The sequence below is a fragment of the Eriocheir sinensis genome, chromosome 25 (assembly GCF_024679095.1).
Source record: "Eriocheir sinensis breed Jianghai 21 chromosome 25, ASM2467909v1, whole genome shotgun sequence".
Lineage (NCBI taxonomy): Eukaryota > Metazoa > Arthropoda > Malacostraca > Decapoda > Varunidae > Eriocheir > Eriocheir sinensis.
Window position 1 is genome coordinate 15,030,935 of NC_066533.1, and position 17,500 is coordinate 15,048,434.

At 40.2% G+C, this 17,500-nt stretch overlaps 1 protein-coding gene across 8 annotated transcripts in view; it reads left to right on the plus strand.

Annotated features, from left to right (window-relative positions):
• Positions 1-17,500, plus strand: part of LOC127003454 (GTPase-activating Rap/Ran-GAP domain-like protein 3) — a 300,826-nt gene that overhangs the window by 194,878 nt on the left and 88,448 nt on the right. For all 8 annotated transcript variants that reach the window (XM_050870163.1, XM_050870162.1, XM_050870164.1 and 5 more), the window contains 3 exons: positions 4,487-4,551; positions 6,231-6,297; positions 10,255-10,357. In XM_050870163.1, the coding sequence (XP_050726120.1) occupies positions 4,487-4,551; positions 6,231-6,297; positions 10,255-10,357 (235 nt within the window). The remainder of the gene's footprint in view (positions 1-4,486; positions 4,552-6,230; positions 6,298-10,254; positions 10,358-17,500) is intronic.

The window sequence follows — 17,500 nt, forward strand, 5'->3', positions numbered from 1 at the left end:
TCTCTCTCTCTCTCTCTCTCTTTGATGGTATGTAAAGGGGACTTTGGTCTGTTTGTTTTCGATCTGCAGGTGTGTCTGTCTGTCTGTCTGTCTGTCTGTCTGTCTGTCTGTCTGTAATTGTCTGTCTTCTTTGATTCCTTTAATATATTCTAGTTGTTTCTTTGTCCGCAAGTTTCTCTTTGTCTCTTCTTCTATTTTCTGTCTATCTATCTATCTATCTATCTGTCTGTCTCATTTGATAAAGAGGCGAAAAGATGAAGGAATGAAAGAGGGAGAAAGAAGTAAATATGAAGGAATTAATTGTGAGATCATTCAGAGGAGAACAAATGAAGGAATGAAGAAGGGAGAAAGAAGCAAATATGAAGTAATTAATTGAGAGAGGTCATTCCACGTCCTCTTCCTCTTCCTCCTCCTCCTCCTCCTCCACCTTTTATGCACAAATAGAATAGGAGAGGCAGAACATAAAACAGATATATATATACATTTATTTTTTTCCTCCTTCATCCCCGCGTCGCCCAGTGGCTTTGGTCATTTTTTAACCCTCCCTCTCTCTCTCTTATATTTTTCTCCTCCTTTCCCTGGCGATGTTAAAGAAGATTACATGCCAGCCAGCCAGCCAGCCATGTTTTTTTTTTATTATTATTTTTATCCGAGTTATTCATTTATTCCCCCCGTTTTCTTTCTCCAGTTCATAAAAATCGGAGAACCGTCTTTAATCTCATGGAAAACGGGCTTCATTTACCTGGCTGAGGGGGGGAAGGGAGAGGAAAGGGGGAGGGTGGTTATTGGGGGGACTTAAGGAAAAATATATAAATGATAGAGAAATAGTTAGCGGTATATGAATGGGGAATAGAATTCGATGTATTTTCCTCTTCCCCTTGTAAATCTTCTTCGGCGGTAACAATGAAAGCCTGAGAGATTAGCAATTGATACCGTGTGTGTTTTTCCTTTGTTAATTCTTGTGTGTGTTTTTTCTTTATTAATTCTTGTGGGGTCGATTTTTATTTTATTTTATTCTGAAGTTATGTTTGCGAGTGTGATTCTGTGTTGAAAGACTGAGAGATTACCAACTGATTGTGTGTGTGTTTTTTCTTTGTTGATTCTTGTGTGTTTTCTTCTTTATTAATTCTTGTGGAGTGGTTTTTTTATATATTCTGATGTTATGTTTGCGAGTGTAAGTCTCTGTCGATATTTGTGTTAAGTTTGAGGCTCTATTTGTGGTTGTAATTCTCTGTGTTGTTTTCTGTTAATTCTGAAGTTATGTTTGTGGTTCCTCTGTCATTTTTTGCTATTGATTTTGAGGTTGCATTTTTTATTGTTATTTTGTGTGTTCTCCAGTTAATTTTAAGGCTTTTCTCTTAACCCAATCGTATGTTTTTGTCATTAGTTTTATTTGTGTCTTTTACTGTTCTATTTCCATTTTCTTTTTTCCAATTGATTTTCTTTTCTTATTTTCGTTTGGGCTTTTTTCCTTTTACATTTTCCTGTCCTTTTCCTCTTTTCCCAATCGTTTTTCTTTCTTCCATTTATCTCCTTTTCATTCTGTCCTTCCTTGTCGTTTTTTATTATTATATTCTACCTTACTTTCCTCCATATATTTTCTCTTTTACTCTTTTCTTCCCTCTTCTTTATTTTTCCCTCCTTTCTCACCTCCTCTATTTCCGTATTCTTGTCGCGGCAATCCTCAAGGCAGGTGATCATTCAGGATAATTTTACCTGTAATTACCAACAGGTGTCTGGGGGTCAAGATTGTGGCAGGAACAGCAATTAGGTCGATTATTACCTGGGCAGGACAGGCAGGTGACAGGTGACAGGTGTTTAGGGTGTGTGTGTGGGTGTGGGTGTGGGTGTGTGGGTGTGTGTGTGTGTGTGTGTGTAGATAGGTAGGTACTAGTAGTAGTAGTAGTAGTAGTAGTAGTAGTAGTAATGGTAGTAGTAGTAGTAGTGGTGGTGGTGTTTCAATGTGACCACAGTTGTTGTTTTTCATTTCCATTATCTGTTTTCTTTGTTTTTTTGTCTGTCTGTGTGTCTGTATGTTTGTTTATCTGTGTTTGTCTCTCTCTCTCTCTCTCTCTCTCTCTCTCTCTCTCTCTCTCTCTCTCTCTCTCTCTCTCTCTCTCTCTCTCTCTCTCTCTCTCTCTCTCTCTCTCTCTCTCTCTCTCTCTCTCTCTCTCTCTCTCTCTCTCTCTCTCTCTCTCTCTCTCTCTCTCTCTCTCTCTCTCTCTCTCTCTCTCTCTCTCTCTCTCTCTCTCTCTCTCTCTCTCTCTCGTGTATTCGTGCGTATGTGTGGATGTATTTTCACAGATTCTACTTCCGTCTCACCGCCTTCCCTTCTTCTTCCCCTCTTCACTCTCCCTTCCCTTCCCCTCTTTGACTCTCTATCTTCTCCGCTACTTATGCCATTCACTTTCATCTCCCCTCTACACTCCCCTCACTTCCCCCTCCTCTTCTCTTTCCCTTCATTTATCTCCTATCTTCCTTTCTTCTTTCCTCTTCGCCTTGGATTTCGGTTCTGTTTCTCTTGTTTTCGTTTCCCTTTCTTCTTCTCCTTCTACTTCTTCTTCTTAATTTATTTTTGGTTTGTTTCTTTCTCCCTTTTCGTCTTTGTCTTCGTCGTCATCGTTATCGTAATCTCCTCCTCCTCATCCTCCTCTTCTTCCTCCTCCTCTTCCTCTAACGTATCGTACCATCATATAACATTAATATTTAGTGTCATTTTAAACTCTCTCTCTCTCTCTCTCTCTCTCTCTCTCTCTCTCTCTCTCTCTCTCTCTCTCTCTCTCTCTCTCTCTCTCTCTCTCTCTCTCTCTCTCTCTCTCTCTCTCTCTCTCTCTCTCTCTCTCTCTCTCTCTCTCTCGAACGTAAATTTCAGCTGATTGCTCTTTCATTTCTTCTCATTAACAGCTAATTCATCCATTTTGTGATTCATGTTTAATGTTTCTAAAAATTTCTTTCGTTAAACTTTGGGGACGATAAATGAGCAAAAAAATCCACATCGCTTCGTTAATCTTCATATCCCTCGTCCTTTCCTCCCCCTCCCCTCTCTCCCTCTCCCTCTCTCCCCCTCTCTCCCTCTCTCCTTATCCCTCTCTCTCTCTTTCTCTTTCTCTCCCGTATTTTCCCAGCTAGCAATCTATATCTTCTTCATTCTCTCTCTCCCTCTCTCTCACTCACTCACTAATTTACTATCTCACTAACTCACTAACTCACTCACTTACCTGTATTTCCAGCCTCTCTCTCTCTCTCTCTCTCTCTCTCTCTCTCTCTCTCTCTCTCTCTCTCTCTCTCTCTCTCTCTCTCTCTCTCTCTCTCTCTCGCTCTTTTGCTCTCTCCCTCTTTCATCTTCTTTCCTCCCACACTGACACAAACATCATTCTCTTCTTCCCTCCTTTTCTTTTTCCTTCCTTTCGTCCTCCATTCCTTTCTTCCTTTCTTCACTCCCTTCTTCTCTCCCTCCTTTCCTCTGTTCTTCCTCCCTTTGCTCTCTCTACGCCCTTTCTATATTCAACCATTCCCTCCTCCTTCTTTTATTAATTCCCCTCTTTATTCCTTCATTCCTTCATTCGTTCATTCGATCATTTCTTTCCATCCTTCCTTCCTTCTTTCCTCCCTTTCATCTTTCCTAACTTCCTTTCATCATTCTTTCATCCATTCATTCCATCCTGTAATGCCTCCTACTCTCCTTCCTTTCATCTTCCCTTCCTTCCTTCCTTCCTTCCTTCCTTCCTTCCTTCCTTCCTTCCCTCGCCATCTAGCGGTCAGAACTAAATCACATTCACCACCACCGATATCCCAGTGAATTTATAGTGACGTTAATTAGGCAACTTTCTCCTCTGCAAGGCTTGGACCAACACGGGAGGGAGGGAGGGAAGGAGGGAGGGTAGGAAGGAGGGAAGGAGGGAGGGATGGAGGGAGATTAGGAAGGGAGGAAAGGCTCGAGTTTCCCCTTTTTCTTATTTTTCATTCCCAGTTTTCTTTCGTTTTCCTTCTTTTTGTTTTTGTTTTTGTGTGTTTGTTTTTGTTCTAGTTTCTCTTCCATGTTTTATCTTTTCCCTGAGTGGGGTTTTTTTTTTGTTTGTTTGTGTGTGTGTTTCATCCTGCTTCTCTCTCTATCTCTCTCTCTTTTCTGTTTGTGTTGTCTGTTTTTATCTTGTCTATCTGTTTGTGTTTTCTTGTTCTTTCTTTTGTTTTATTTTTTCTCTTCTTCGTCCTCCTAATATGCACTCTCTTTTTTCTCTCTTCCATTTCTCTTTCCTTATTTCTCTGTGTTTTTTCTCTCTTCCTCTCTTTCTGTCTAATCATCCTCTCTTTCTATCTATATTTATCTATCTATCTCTTTTTTAGCAGTAATAGTAGTAGCCGCATTTTCATTATTATTGTTATTATTATTTTTATTATTATTATTATTATTATTATTATTATTATTATTATTACTATTATTATTATTATTATTCCCATTACTAACTCTATTATTTCCTCTCGACAGGGCGCGCAGAGAATCAGTCTGAGTCACATCCCGAACAAGCCCATGACGGTGAAGCAAATACTCAGGTAAGTCTGTAATTAACGTCATGACAGGTGAAGGGATGAGGTAAAGGGGGGAGGAAGGGTTAGTGGAAGGGGCATCATCATCCAGCAACACTTCATCATCTTCGTTTTCATTAACTCTCATTTCCTTCTGAATCATCTTTTTACTGTTTCCTATGTTCCTTTTTCCTTTTTTGTCCTTATACAGTTTCTCGTTCTCCTTGTCATCCTAGTATTCCATTTCCTCCTCCTTTTTCACTTTCTCCTCCTCCTCCTCCTTTCTTTCATCAGTCTCCTTCTGAATCATCTCTTTCCTATTTCCTATGTTCATTTTTCCACTTTTTTTCTCTGTATACAGTTTCTCGTTCTCCTTTTCATCCTAGTTTTCCATCTCCTCTAACATCCTTCTCTGTCGTTTCCTTCTCCTCCTTCTTCACCTCGTCCTCCTTCCTTTCACCAATCTCCTTCTGAATCATCTCTTTCCAATTTCCTATGTTCCTTTTTCCACTTCTTCTTCCTATACTGTTTATCGCTGTCCTTGTCATCCTGTCGTTTCCTTCTCTTCTTCTTCAACCACCTATCCTCCTCCTCCTCCTCCTCCTCCTCCTCCTCCTCCTAAACACGACCTGGATCTTGTATATTGTGAAACTTTCCATAAAATTCCAAACATGAGGCTTGTATATGTGTCTCTCTGTTTCTCATTCATACATACACATACATACATATATACATACAGATAAGGCGTTGTATTCATAGCATTCTTTTCATATAGTTCGCCCTGTCCCAAGAGCCTGCAGCAACTCGTCTACTGTGTCATAAAGTAGCGACAGGGTATTAATTACACTTTATTTATGCCTCGAGGGAGTGAATTAGAAACCTCATTATCACTCGACATTATCCGAACCTGTTATTGAGAGTACCTGTAACGTTGATTGGCAGGTGATTAACTCCCTATACAGCACAGGGGCACACGCACAAACACACACACGCACAGACACAGAACCTCCCCTCCCACACACACACACATACAGAATCCCTCCTCCTCCCCCATTCACACACACACACACACACACACACACACACACACACACACACACACACAGACAGGTAAGTCGGTACGTACACAGGTAGAAAAGGAGGCAGGTAGGTAGGTAGGTAGGTAGGTAGATGAAAGCTGGGAAACTATACACTTGCGACTGTAAACTTAAAAGAAGGGAGCGCCCCAAAAATACAACATCTGACCTAATTTGCACTTCAAGGGAGAGACTTTTTCTACTCCTGCAGCATCCAAGTCTTTCATCCCTAATGTTATTGCCTCAGGCGCCGGAGAGAAAGTGAAGGGAAAGTGCGTAGCTTGTGTAAATCAAATAGGTTTTGAATGTGTAATATAATATGTTGGATTCTCGAGAAGTGAAGAAGAGGAGTAGGAGGAGGAGGAGGAGGAGGAGAGCGAGGTGAAGGTGGGAGGAGAAAGAGGTGACTAGGGAGAGAGGGAGAGAGCAGAAGTTCCCTCAAACGCATAACACAAGACAAAGTAAACCAAAGCAACAGAGAAACAAGGAAAAGACCAACAAAGCAAAACAGATAGAAGAATAGGAATCGAATGAGAGGATTGGAGTCGAGAGAGAGAGAGAGAGAGAGAGAGAGAGAGAGAGCATTACCTTGCATGTAAGCTAACTTTCCTTTGACTTTTCTCTCCACAGCAACTTTCAAAACATGGACAAACTAGAGAAGGGACCAAAGGAGATTTTCACCCAGGAGATACAGAAGGTAAGAGGGACATGGACTGATGGAGGAGGAGGAGGAGGAAGAGGAGGAGGATGTTGTGGTAGCATTAATGAAGGAAGAGCAAATAGCGAGGGAAATAATGAAATAACTGTATCAATATGTGCAGAAATTATAAGTTCTAGAAAAATGAGTAAGGTAGAAAAGAATAATAAAGGTGTGGAAATAATAACAGCAATCACTGAAACAAAACTAACCTAATCAGAATAAAAAAATAGAGACGATTACTCAAACTCAAAGAAGAAGAATACAAAACAAACCACAATAACAATAAGGATGATAATAATAGTACCATCTTCCTCCGACCAACAACAACCAGCTCCACACCGCCGTAATAATAACAGCAGCAACCGTAATACTAATAATGGTAACCAAATGCACGCGTTGCCCGAGGCCTTTCAGCTTATAAATCCCAGTTCGCATGTATTCAGCTGGTGATCCTCGGAATAACATATTACAGAGTGACTGGAGTTTGTAAATATACTGATTAAGTGAGCACGGCCAGCGGGTACGAAGAGAGAGAGAGAGAGAGACGGGATGCTGGAGGTAGTGAAAATACGGATAGCAATGACCGTAGAGTATAGAGAATGAGAGAACTGGATGGTGTAGGTAATGGAACTTGAGTGGCAAATACCGTAGAGTTTTAGTAGTAGATTTAAGTTTATTATTCTATTTCAATTTCTTCCTTTATTTTATGTGCTGTCTTTCTTAGTGTCTCTTTAATTATCTCTCTCTTCCTATGTATTTTTCTATCGATTTCTATCTATCTCGTTACTGTCTCCTTTTAATGTGATATCTCTCTTATTCCCTCCTTCATTCTCTTTCCGTTTTAGTAATTTGTTTCCTCCCCCTTTTCTTCCTTCCTTTCTTTAGCATATTAATTATTTGCTTCTTTCTCTCTCTCTCTTCTTTGTTCGCATCGTCTTCCGCCTTGTTTGTTCTTCCACCCGAATTATTTTCTAATTTATCTTCATGTCATTTTTTTCTCCTCATTTATTTGTTTTATTTGCGAGTTTCCTCTTTACTGTTTTTTTTTTCTTAGTATTCTAACCATTATTTTCTCTCTTATTTCATCTCACACTCTCTCTCTCGCTCTCGCTCGCCCTCTCACGGCTTTTCCCACTTGCTACCTTTACTAATTAATTACTTTTTGCACCTGAATATTTACCCTCCTCGCCCGCGCCCCTTTCACTCTTCTTTTTAACCTTTTTTCCAAATGCTTATCTTCCTCTCTCTCTTCACCTGAGTTTTCTGTGTTCTCTCTCTCTCCCTCATGAATAGGAATGTGTGGATGGGATTAGTTTTTCAATACCGGGATTTTTAACTCTTTTTCCCTACCCTTCCTTTCCACGTGTTTTCGGGCAGGAATTTTGATAACCTGTTGCTATTTTGAGGATCTATCTGGCATCAATCCATCTCTCTTTCTCTCTCTTTCTCTCTCTCTCGCTCGCTCTCGCTCTCGCTCTCAGGGGAGGCGGAGGTAAAGGGTTCCAATCGCATATTTATTCACTCGAACGCGTTTCACAAATACCTGATGACTTTGGAAATGGCGTCGCTGGATCTTGTGGTGTCTGTGTACGTCTGTGTATGTGTCTGTGTACCTCTGTGTGTGTCTGTGCGTGTGCGTGTGTGTGTGTGTGTGCGTGCTTGCTGGAGATACTGGCAGAAAAGTTAGCAGTCAGACATAAAGGAGCGGAGATGAAAGGGATAGCGAAGAGCGGGTCAGAGAGAGAGAGAGAGAGAGAGAGAGAGAGAGAGAGAGAGAGAGATGGAGGTAACGACGGAAACAGAGGGAATGAAAGGAGGAGCTAAAGAGAGAGAAATAGCGAAGGAATGAAGGAAGGGAATGAATGTACGAGATGAAGAGAGAGAAACGGCGCAAGTAGCGGGGATTGAAAGCAGTGGAATGAAGAGAGAGAAGGAAACGTTGAAAGTAAAGGATTGATAGACAGCAATGGAATGAAGGAAAGGAAGGAAAGCAAGGAGGTTAAGAGAGAAAAATAGCGGATTGAAAACAGGAATGAAGGATGCGGAAAAAAGAACACGAGGAGAAGGGAAAGAAGGTGAAATTAAGAAAACGGGAATAGAAAGAGGAAATTAAGGAAAGAGGAAGAGGCAAGAAATAGGAAACGAAGGAGTTAATACGAAAAAGGAGAAAATTGACGAAAGGAGAGACAGGAAAGAATGAAAGACCAAGAGGAAAAGAGATAACTAGAAAAAGAGGAAGAGGGAAGAAGTAGGACATAAAAGACGAAGAAGAAAAAGATTAATAAATGTAAGGAAGAAGGGAAAGAACTAAAGAAAAAAGGGAAACAATGAACGAAAGAAGGATGAAAAGGACGGAGAGGAGGAGGAGAAGAGTAATGAGATGAAAGGAAGGAGGAAAGAGACGAAAGGAAGAAGTGCAAGAAGGTTAAATGAAGAAAAAAATTAAAATCAAGAAAATAGGAAATTAAAGAAAACGGAAGAGGCGAGAAGTAGGGCATGGGAGACACAACTATATTTGCTTCTCTAATTTGTCTGTGTAAATATTTAATACTTTTTTTTTCCTTTCGCGCCTTGCTCCACGTAACGCCGCGTGCACTAATTAGCAATGCCCCTTCTGCTGAGAGAGAGAGAGAGAGAGAGAGAGAGGGAGAGGGAGACGGGGGAAAGGAAATGAAAGAGAGAGATTCATTATTTTAAAGGTGTGTATTTTAACATTTGCAGTATCACCTTCCTCCTCCTCCTCCTCCTCCTCCTCCTCCTCCTCCTCTCTTTCCTTCTCCATCTATATCTATCTATCTATCTATCACTTCTTATTTCCACACATATTTCAGTTTGTCGTTTTCACCTTATTTGGTTTCTTCCTACTTTCATTATTTTTATCTTTCTCTCTCTAATTCCTCCTTTTTCGTTCCTTTCCTTCATTCCTCTGTTTGCTATTCCTCTTACCATTTCTCTCTCAGTCTTAACCCCTCCATTTTGCCCCCTCCTCCCCCTTCCCTCTCTCTCTCTCTCACGTTCTCTCTTTCCCTCTCTCCCTCCCCTCTTAGTCGCCTTTCGTCAGATCAAGAAGGCGCGGACAGACCCTCGACTTAACTTACAAATAGGGACAAAATCACATTTCAGGCCCCGACAAGCAAGGAGGAAAAACAGTCGTCGGCCTTTCCTTCTCCTTTACCTCCGTTTCCCTTGTTACCTCCATCTCACTCTCTCCCTCCTCTCCCCTCTCTCTCCCTCTCTCGCTCTCTCGCCAGTCGCCGTTGCTCATACTAAAAGCTGTTTCTCTTTTTATATATCTTCATTTTTGTTGTTTTATCTCGGCAGGAAAAATCTCTCTCTTCTTTTTTGTGTTTTTATATGTAAATGCAACATCAAAGGAGTCGTGTTTTTTCTTTTATTTCTCTCTCTTTTTTGGTACAATCTTTCGCTTCCTCCGTCAACAAAAGACAAAGAGGAAAAAAAAAACACTATCGTCTCCCCCACTTCCTCGATTTTTCCCCTCCTCTGTCCTCTTTACCTCCTTTTCCTCTTCCTCACTATCCTCTTCCGCCTCCTCCTCCTCCTCCTCCTTGTCCTCTTTCCCGTCCAAAAATAATCTTCGTAGTGAACATTTCCTTTTATAACCTGAGTAGTGTTTTGTCCCTTTTTCCTCTCTTTTTTTTCTGGGGAGGTATTTTTATTTGGTCCAGAAGGTACTCTTGTCACCTTGTTTTCCTCTCTTTCCTTCCTCCTTACCTTCCCTCCTCCCCCATCTCCTCCTCCTCGTCCTTCTGTCGACCCCACTTTCTCCATCTCAGGCTTCTCCACCTCCTCTTCTTCATCTTTTCCATCCTTCCTTTTAACCATTTTTGTCGGAGGAGGAGGACGAGGAAAGAGAAAGGACAGGCCCTCACTTCTAATTTTATCAGCACTTGTTTTTGTTGACTTCATTTGTTGTTTTTGTTGTTTTTCTTGAAGGATCTGTTGCTTCTGGAGGAACAAGAGGGTTCGGTTAACTTCAAATTCGGCATCCTGTACATGAAGAGCGGACAGACTTCGGATGACGAGATATTAAGTAATGGTGAGTGAGTGTTGCTGTTGTTGTTGTTTTTGTGTTGGGTGTGTTGCTACTTTGTTGTCTTTGTTGTTATTGTTGTCTTGTATTGTTTTGTTTTGAACCTTTCTTAACACTATTTTTATCTCCTTATTTTCTTCCTCTATCTTGCTTATTGTTATGTTGTTGCTGTTGTTGTTTTTCTGTTGGCTTTGTTGATGTTTTGATTGTTTTGACGTGTTGTCTTCTGTTGAGCTGTTCTTGAATGCAACTCTTCTTTCTTTTTTTTTTTTTGGTATCATTTTCTCGTTTTTGTGTTGGATGTGTTGCTACCTCGATTGTTTTCTTGTGTTGTCTTGTTTTGAGGCTTTCTTGAATACTTCTTTTACTTCCCTTCATTTTTACCCCTTCTAATCTTCCTTTTCCTTATGTTGTTACTGTTGTTGTTTTTTCTGTTCGATATGTTGACTCCTCGATTGTTTTTCATATGTGTTGTTTTGTGTTGCGCTTTTATTTAACACAATTTTCCTTTTTAGTATTCTGTTCACTTTGTTTTTATTATCGCTTTACCGTTTTTGTTTAGGCTTGTATTCCTTTTGTTGTTGCTGTTGTTGTTCATGTTTGTTCGTTCGTGTATGTGTTCTCTACCTGTGCTTTGTTGTTGATGTTGTTCTTGTTGTTCCTGGTCTACATGTGTTGCTGTCTGTTTATTCTGTTGAATTTGTGGGGAAAGTCTATAATGTTTTCCTCTTTCGATTATCAGTTTTCTTTTTCCTTCTTTTTTTACATACAATTGAATGAAGATCACTAGAAAAAAAAACGAAAGAGACGGACGAACATACTAAGAAATAAACCATTCCCAGCAGAATACAAACAAACATCACACACAAATCTTTAAAAGGGCACAATTCATCGTTCACGTGTCACTCATTCCCCGCAAGACATCGCTCGGGAGGTGGATTTGGGGAGCGCACGAAGCGGCTGGCACGAACGATCCCTAGAGCCACGCAGACGAAGGCTTTCTGACGTCAGGTAGAGGAAGAAAGATGGGCACCTGAACCGAGCTTATTAAACACCTGGAGGAAAGGGAAGAGGAGGAGGAGGAGGAGGGAGGGGAAGGGTGGATGGAAGGAAGAAGGAAAGGGGAGGAGATGGAGGAAAGAAAGACGGGTATAATTGAAGTTATTAAAAGAAGATATATGGAAGAAATGGAGGAAGGATAGAAGGAAGAAAGGGAGGAGGAGGAGGAGGAGGAGGAGGGAGGGCTAGGGTGGATGGAAGGAAGAAGAAAAGAGGAGGAGATGGAGAAAAGAAAGAAGGAGGATAGGATTGAAGTTATTAAAAGAAAAAGTATGAAAGAAATGAAGGAAGGAAAGAAGGAAGAAAGGCAGATGTGAGGGAAGGAAGAAGAGACAGACAGACAGACAAATTGAAGAAAAGGTGTCAGAAAGAATAAATAAAAGCCTGGCATTGATAGACACAGACAGACAGACAGATAGATAGACAGACAGACAGACAGACAGACTGACTTAAAGCTTCAATCTCGATACATGAAACAAATTAATGAAACTGTTTATAATAAAAAGAATCACGTATTTCTTTATTATTTCCATTTTCATTCATATTTTTATTATTATTTGTATTATTATTTCTATTATAAATATGATTCTAGGTAGGTAGGAAGCTATGTATGTGTGTATGTTTCCATGTATGTGTATGTATGTACGTTTTCCCCCTCCTTCCCTACCCTTTCACCTTGTCGTAAGTCGGGGCAGGTGTTTCCAGGTAAGGTGAAGAGGACTCAGGTGCGGGATATGCCTTTCCTGCCGCTGTGTTTCCATACAGGCGAGGTGTGTATGGACAGCCTCGCTTGTGTAGAGATGCAATGGCAGGAGGGCGCAAGCGACAGACACAACGCCGCTGCAGCCCGGGAAGTGTGTGTGGAGGGAGAGGGGATGGGGTGTGTGTGTGTCTGTGTGTAAGTTTTGGAACGAGAGGAAGAAGTAAAAGTGTTGTGAATGGTGGTTTTGGTTGATGGTTGTGGTGATGGTGGTAGTGATTGTGGTTGCAAGAAGAAAATAAAGAAGAAAAAGGAGAAGAAAAGGAAGAGGAGGATCAAGAACATTAACAAGAAGAAGAAGAAGCTGAAGAATTGGAAGAAGTATAAAAGGTAGAAAAGTGAGAAAAAATAAGGAAGAAAAAGGAGAAGAAAAGGAAGAGGAGGAACAAGAACAAGAACAAGAAGAACCTGAAAAAATGGAAGAAATATTAGAGGTAGAAAAGTGAAAAGAAGGTAAGGAAGAAAATGGAGAAGAAAAAGAAGAGGAGGAACAAGAACAGGAACAAGAAGAACCTGAAAAAATGGAAGAAATATTTGAGGTAGAAAAGTGAAAAGAAGATAAAGAAGAAAAAAGAGAAGAAAAGAAGAGGAGGAACAAGAACAGGAACAAGAAGAACCTGAAGAAATGGAAGAAATATAAGAGGCAGAAAAGTGAAAATGGGAAAGAGAAAGAGATTACCGATTGCGATAATGACAAAATAACAACCACAACAACAGCTACAACAACAAAGATATTAATAACAATGATGATAACAATCTAACAGAAAACAACACTCAACAAAAGAAGCCGTAAATACCGTCACATCCATTTTTTCTTTCCTTCTCCAATTTCGTCTTAAAACCACTCCACCCAAACATTCATTACACATTCAATATTCCTTTCCTTTATACTAACTAAACGAACATAGCAAAGAAATATCAACCCAGGGAGCGGATAGTAGCGGGCTTTTTTTTTTCTTACTCTTTTTTTTGCCCTTGAGCCGCGTCCTTTGATGTAAAAAAAGGATTCCATACACACGCCATTTCTTCTCATAACTTTTCACATCAAACATTCATCACACATTCAATTCCTCATTAATTTCCCTTCCCTTACTTTACTCCCACTGAACCTACAGACACAATTGACCTCTCTTTCGGCCACCTCTTTTGATTCTTTTTTAGGAGCAGCGAGTAACGGGCTTTTTTTTAATTACTGTTTCCCTTTTTTGTGTGCCCTTGAGCTGCCTCCTTTGTTGTAAAAAAAAAAAAATCGGGGCATTCACATGTACCAAAGAATCCAAACGCACAATATTCTTTCAAACCTCTCCTCTCAAACATTTAACACACACTCATTAATGATTTCACTTCTCTAATAATTTCCTTTACTGTCATTGAACCTACAGACATAGCAAAACAAAACTCGGGGCATTCACACATAACATAAAGGATCCTGCACCATTTTATTGCACTAACATCAAAAGATCCAACACCGTTTTATCACAGACTTCACTTTTTGTACGTTTCATCCTTTGAGCGCGAGAGAGTGGGAAAGCACTCTCTCGTACCCTCGCCACCAGGACACAATGCAACGCCGGGGAACAAAACAGGACCCGTAAAAAAGGGCGAAAAATAGGGATGAAAAAAAAAAATCGCAACATACTAGCTTATTGTTTTCGCCCTAACGATGTAAACTCTGATTTGATTATACGCCTAAACGATTTACCGGCTCTGGATTAACATAGAGTCATCAACGGGGATTTTTTTTGTTTTGTTAAGTATTTTGATTTGGTTGTATGTGCGTTTGTTTGTGTTTGTGTACTTTTGTTTGAGGCTTTGTTTGTGATGTCGTTTGTTGTTACTTTTGTTGTTGTTGTTGTTGATGGTGTTGTTTTTTTAGGTTTGATATGTGTTTTTGAATGTGGTATGTGTTTGTTTGTTTGTTGTTTGGTTTGGTTTGTTTGCTTGTTGGTAATGATATTTGTAATTGTTGTTGTTGTTGTTGCACTTGTTTTTCTTTTTAGTCAATATGTAAAATTTCGTGCATAATCTTCACCTCTTCCATTATCATCATTTTTTCACCATTTTTATTATTATTATTATTGTTGTTAGTGTTGCCATTGTTGCTGTTTTATACATTTATTTGTGCGTTTTCTAGTTCATCACACCTTGAAAGACTTACTTTGAACATGTTAGTGGAATTAATCGTGTGTGTGTGTGTGTGTGTGTGTGTGTGTGTGTGTGTGTGTCCTCCCTAAAAAAATAATAATAATAGTAATAATAATAACAGACAAAATATCGTTAGCGTGTCCGTCCGTACGTTCGTTGGCGGAATATTACCGTACACGTGTTGTTATTTGGTGATTTGGAACGTGATTGTGTAGTTGAGCTCTATAGTTTCACCTCTTTCAAATAACACAATGACCTCTTTTTATATGTATTTGCTTTTTTCATTAACAAGAGTAACAGCGTTCGTATTTCACTGATGTGCGCGCGATTTTCATAATAATAATTGTAATAAACGGAAAATAATCATCATATATGTGTGGCAATGGTGGGATTATGAGAGAGAGAGAGATTCAACTATTTGTCCATCCATAAAGAGAGTTTCCGTATCATCACACACACACACACACACACACACACACACACACACACACACACATCACCCATTAGTCATATCAAACGCGCACACTGAGGGCATAAACTAAAACCAGGAAATGGAAGAGTGGGCGACTAAACAACAAATGAATAAACAAATTAACTGCTGCTAAATTAATAGACGCAGCGAAAAAAAGAGAAATAAATGTATAAATAAACTGGACTTTTATTTGCTGCCATTAGAGGTCGCGGCGTTTGACAGGCGGACCGTGAAATGGGGTCTGAATTTATGTATCGTGGAGCTTGAAGATGGATAAATGTTGGAGTTTTTTGGGGTCTGTTTTAATTATTTTTTACATGATTTAGGAAAGTGTGTATGGAGTGTTTGTGAAGTGAAGGGTGTTGTGAGACCCGGTGTTTCTTATGCGCTGGTTGCTGTTTCTGTCTCTGTTTGTATTGTACTCCAGTGATGTTTTTTTTTTATGCGTGATGTAGATGGTAAGTATGTATGTGAACTGTGTGAAATGTACAGTGTGAGAGGCTGGTTTGGTATGAGTGTTTGTCCCCGGTTGTCTGTTTTTTTCCAGCGGTGTTTTTATTCATAATGTCACAATATTTAGTTTCTTTTCAATAATGCAGAAACGTTAACTTGCTGAATCAATTTTTCGTCTTTATTCATCACATTTTCGAAGTCTACAATTGCACTAATAACACACACACACACACACACACACACACACACACACACACACACACTATACCTACATACGTACTCCTCTTGCCTCTTCCCTAAGCCTCATTCCTCTTTCCATCTTTTTACTTTCCTCTTTTCCTCTTTCTTTTCCATTCCGTCCCTTAAATAACCTTGCCTTAATTCACTCTATCCTTTATGTTCCTCTCTACGTTTCCTCATCTCCCTCTTCGCCTTCATTTTCCTCCTTCTTTCCTCCTCCCCCTCCTCCTCCTCCTCCTCCTCCTCCTCCTCCTCCTGCTGTTCAAAGGCCTCTCTCTCGTGTGGTGTAGAAGTCTGACCAAGTTTTGATAAGAAATGTAAATGCGCGTTCGGACCGCTGCGTTTCGGCTTCGGCCCCGCTTTGTAATTTCGCTTTTCCTCGTTCGTTCTCAAGAATAAAGTCCACAAGGCAACAGGCAGGGAGGGGGCTAGGCGTGTTTGCGTGTGTGTGTGTGTGTGTGTGTGTGTGTGTGTGTGTGTTGTGGAGGGAGATAAGGGGGGTTGTGTGTGTGTGTGTGTGTGTGTGTGTGTGTGTGTGTGTGTGTGTGTGTGTGTGTGTGTGTTTGTGTGTGTGTGTGTGTGTGTGTCTCTCTCTCTCTCTCTCTCTCTCTCTCTCTCTCTCTCTCTCTCTCTCTCTCTCTCTCTCTCTCTCTCTCTCTCTCTCTCTCTCTCTCTCAGAATGTAGACGAAGCCAATTCCAGAGAGAGAGAGAGAAGGTTGAAAGGAAAAGGGCCTGATCATTAACATTATAAAGACAGGAGTTGACAGGAGAGAGAGAGAGAGAGAGAGAGAGAGAGAGAAAACACGAACTACTATAAAGTCTGTCTGCCTCTCTCTCTCTCTCTCTCTCTCTCATCTTTGTGCCGTTTTCCGTAAGTCTTAAGTTAAAGGAACATAAATTCCAACTTGATTGCATTTTCACTTCTCTTCCTCCTCCTCCTCCTCCTCCCCCACCTCCTTTTCCTCCTCCTACTCCTCCTCCTCCTCCTCCTCCTCCTCCTCTTCCTCTTCCTCATCCTGCTACAGCTTCTCTTTCTCCTCCTTTCATCCTCATCCTAAAGCTAATCGCAATTCTAATCCTCCTCCTCCTCCTCCTCCTCCTCCTCCTCCTCCTCCTCCTTATACACCACAAAGCTAAACGTGTGGGAAGAGAAGACACCAGCTTTCCCAGACATTCGAGAGAGAGAGCATTGTCTTTAGGGCTGCAAGGAAGTTGGGTTGAAGATACAAAGAGTGTGTCTCCCCTCACTTGAAGACTTCCCTTACGAGGAGGAGGAGGAGGAGGAGGAAGAGGAGGAGGAGGAGGAAGGATGAAATGACAAGGAGGAATGAAGATAAAGGGCAGTGATAAAGAGAAGAAGAAGAAGAAGAGAACAAAGAGAAGAGAAAGAATGCAATAGGTACAGAAAGAGAGAGAGAGAGAGTGAGTATTAATATAGAAAATAAGTCGTATTATGCTTAAAACTAATAAATACACATTCCAACGAGGGAGAAAGCAAAGTTCGGATAATTGAAACAAATAAGAACGAAAAATGAGTAAAAATTTCGATGTAAAAAATAAACTGCTTATATTTTCATTCAGTTTCTTGGTATTTGAATAAACGTTTCGATCATTATCCTCTCCGCTTCTGTTTGTATATTTTCATTTATTATTTGTATTTATTAACGTTTATTATTGTTATTGCTAGTTCAGCTTTTGTTAGTAATCTTGAAATGCCCAACTCCATTATTTATTGTTTGGAAATGCTTTTGTAAATTAAAATAGGGGCATTAATATATATATAAAGATTCACACACACACACACACACACACACACACACACACACGAGTCATAACACATTCATCATTACCAAACACATGAAACAAACTCATTAACGCAACACTCAAGGACTCGGCAACACACACCTGCAAAACAACGCCACTACTACTACTACTACTACTACTACTACTACTACTACTACTACTACTACTACCACTGCTATTGTTGCTGCTTTCCCCATCAGAGTTTATCCATAATAT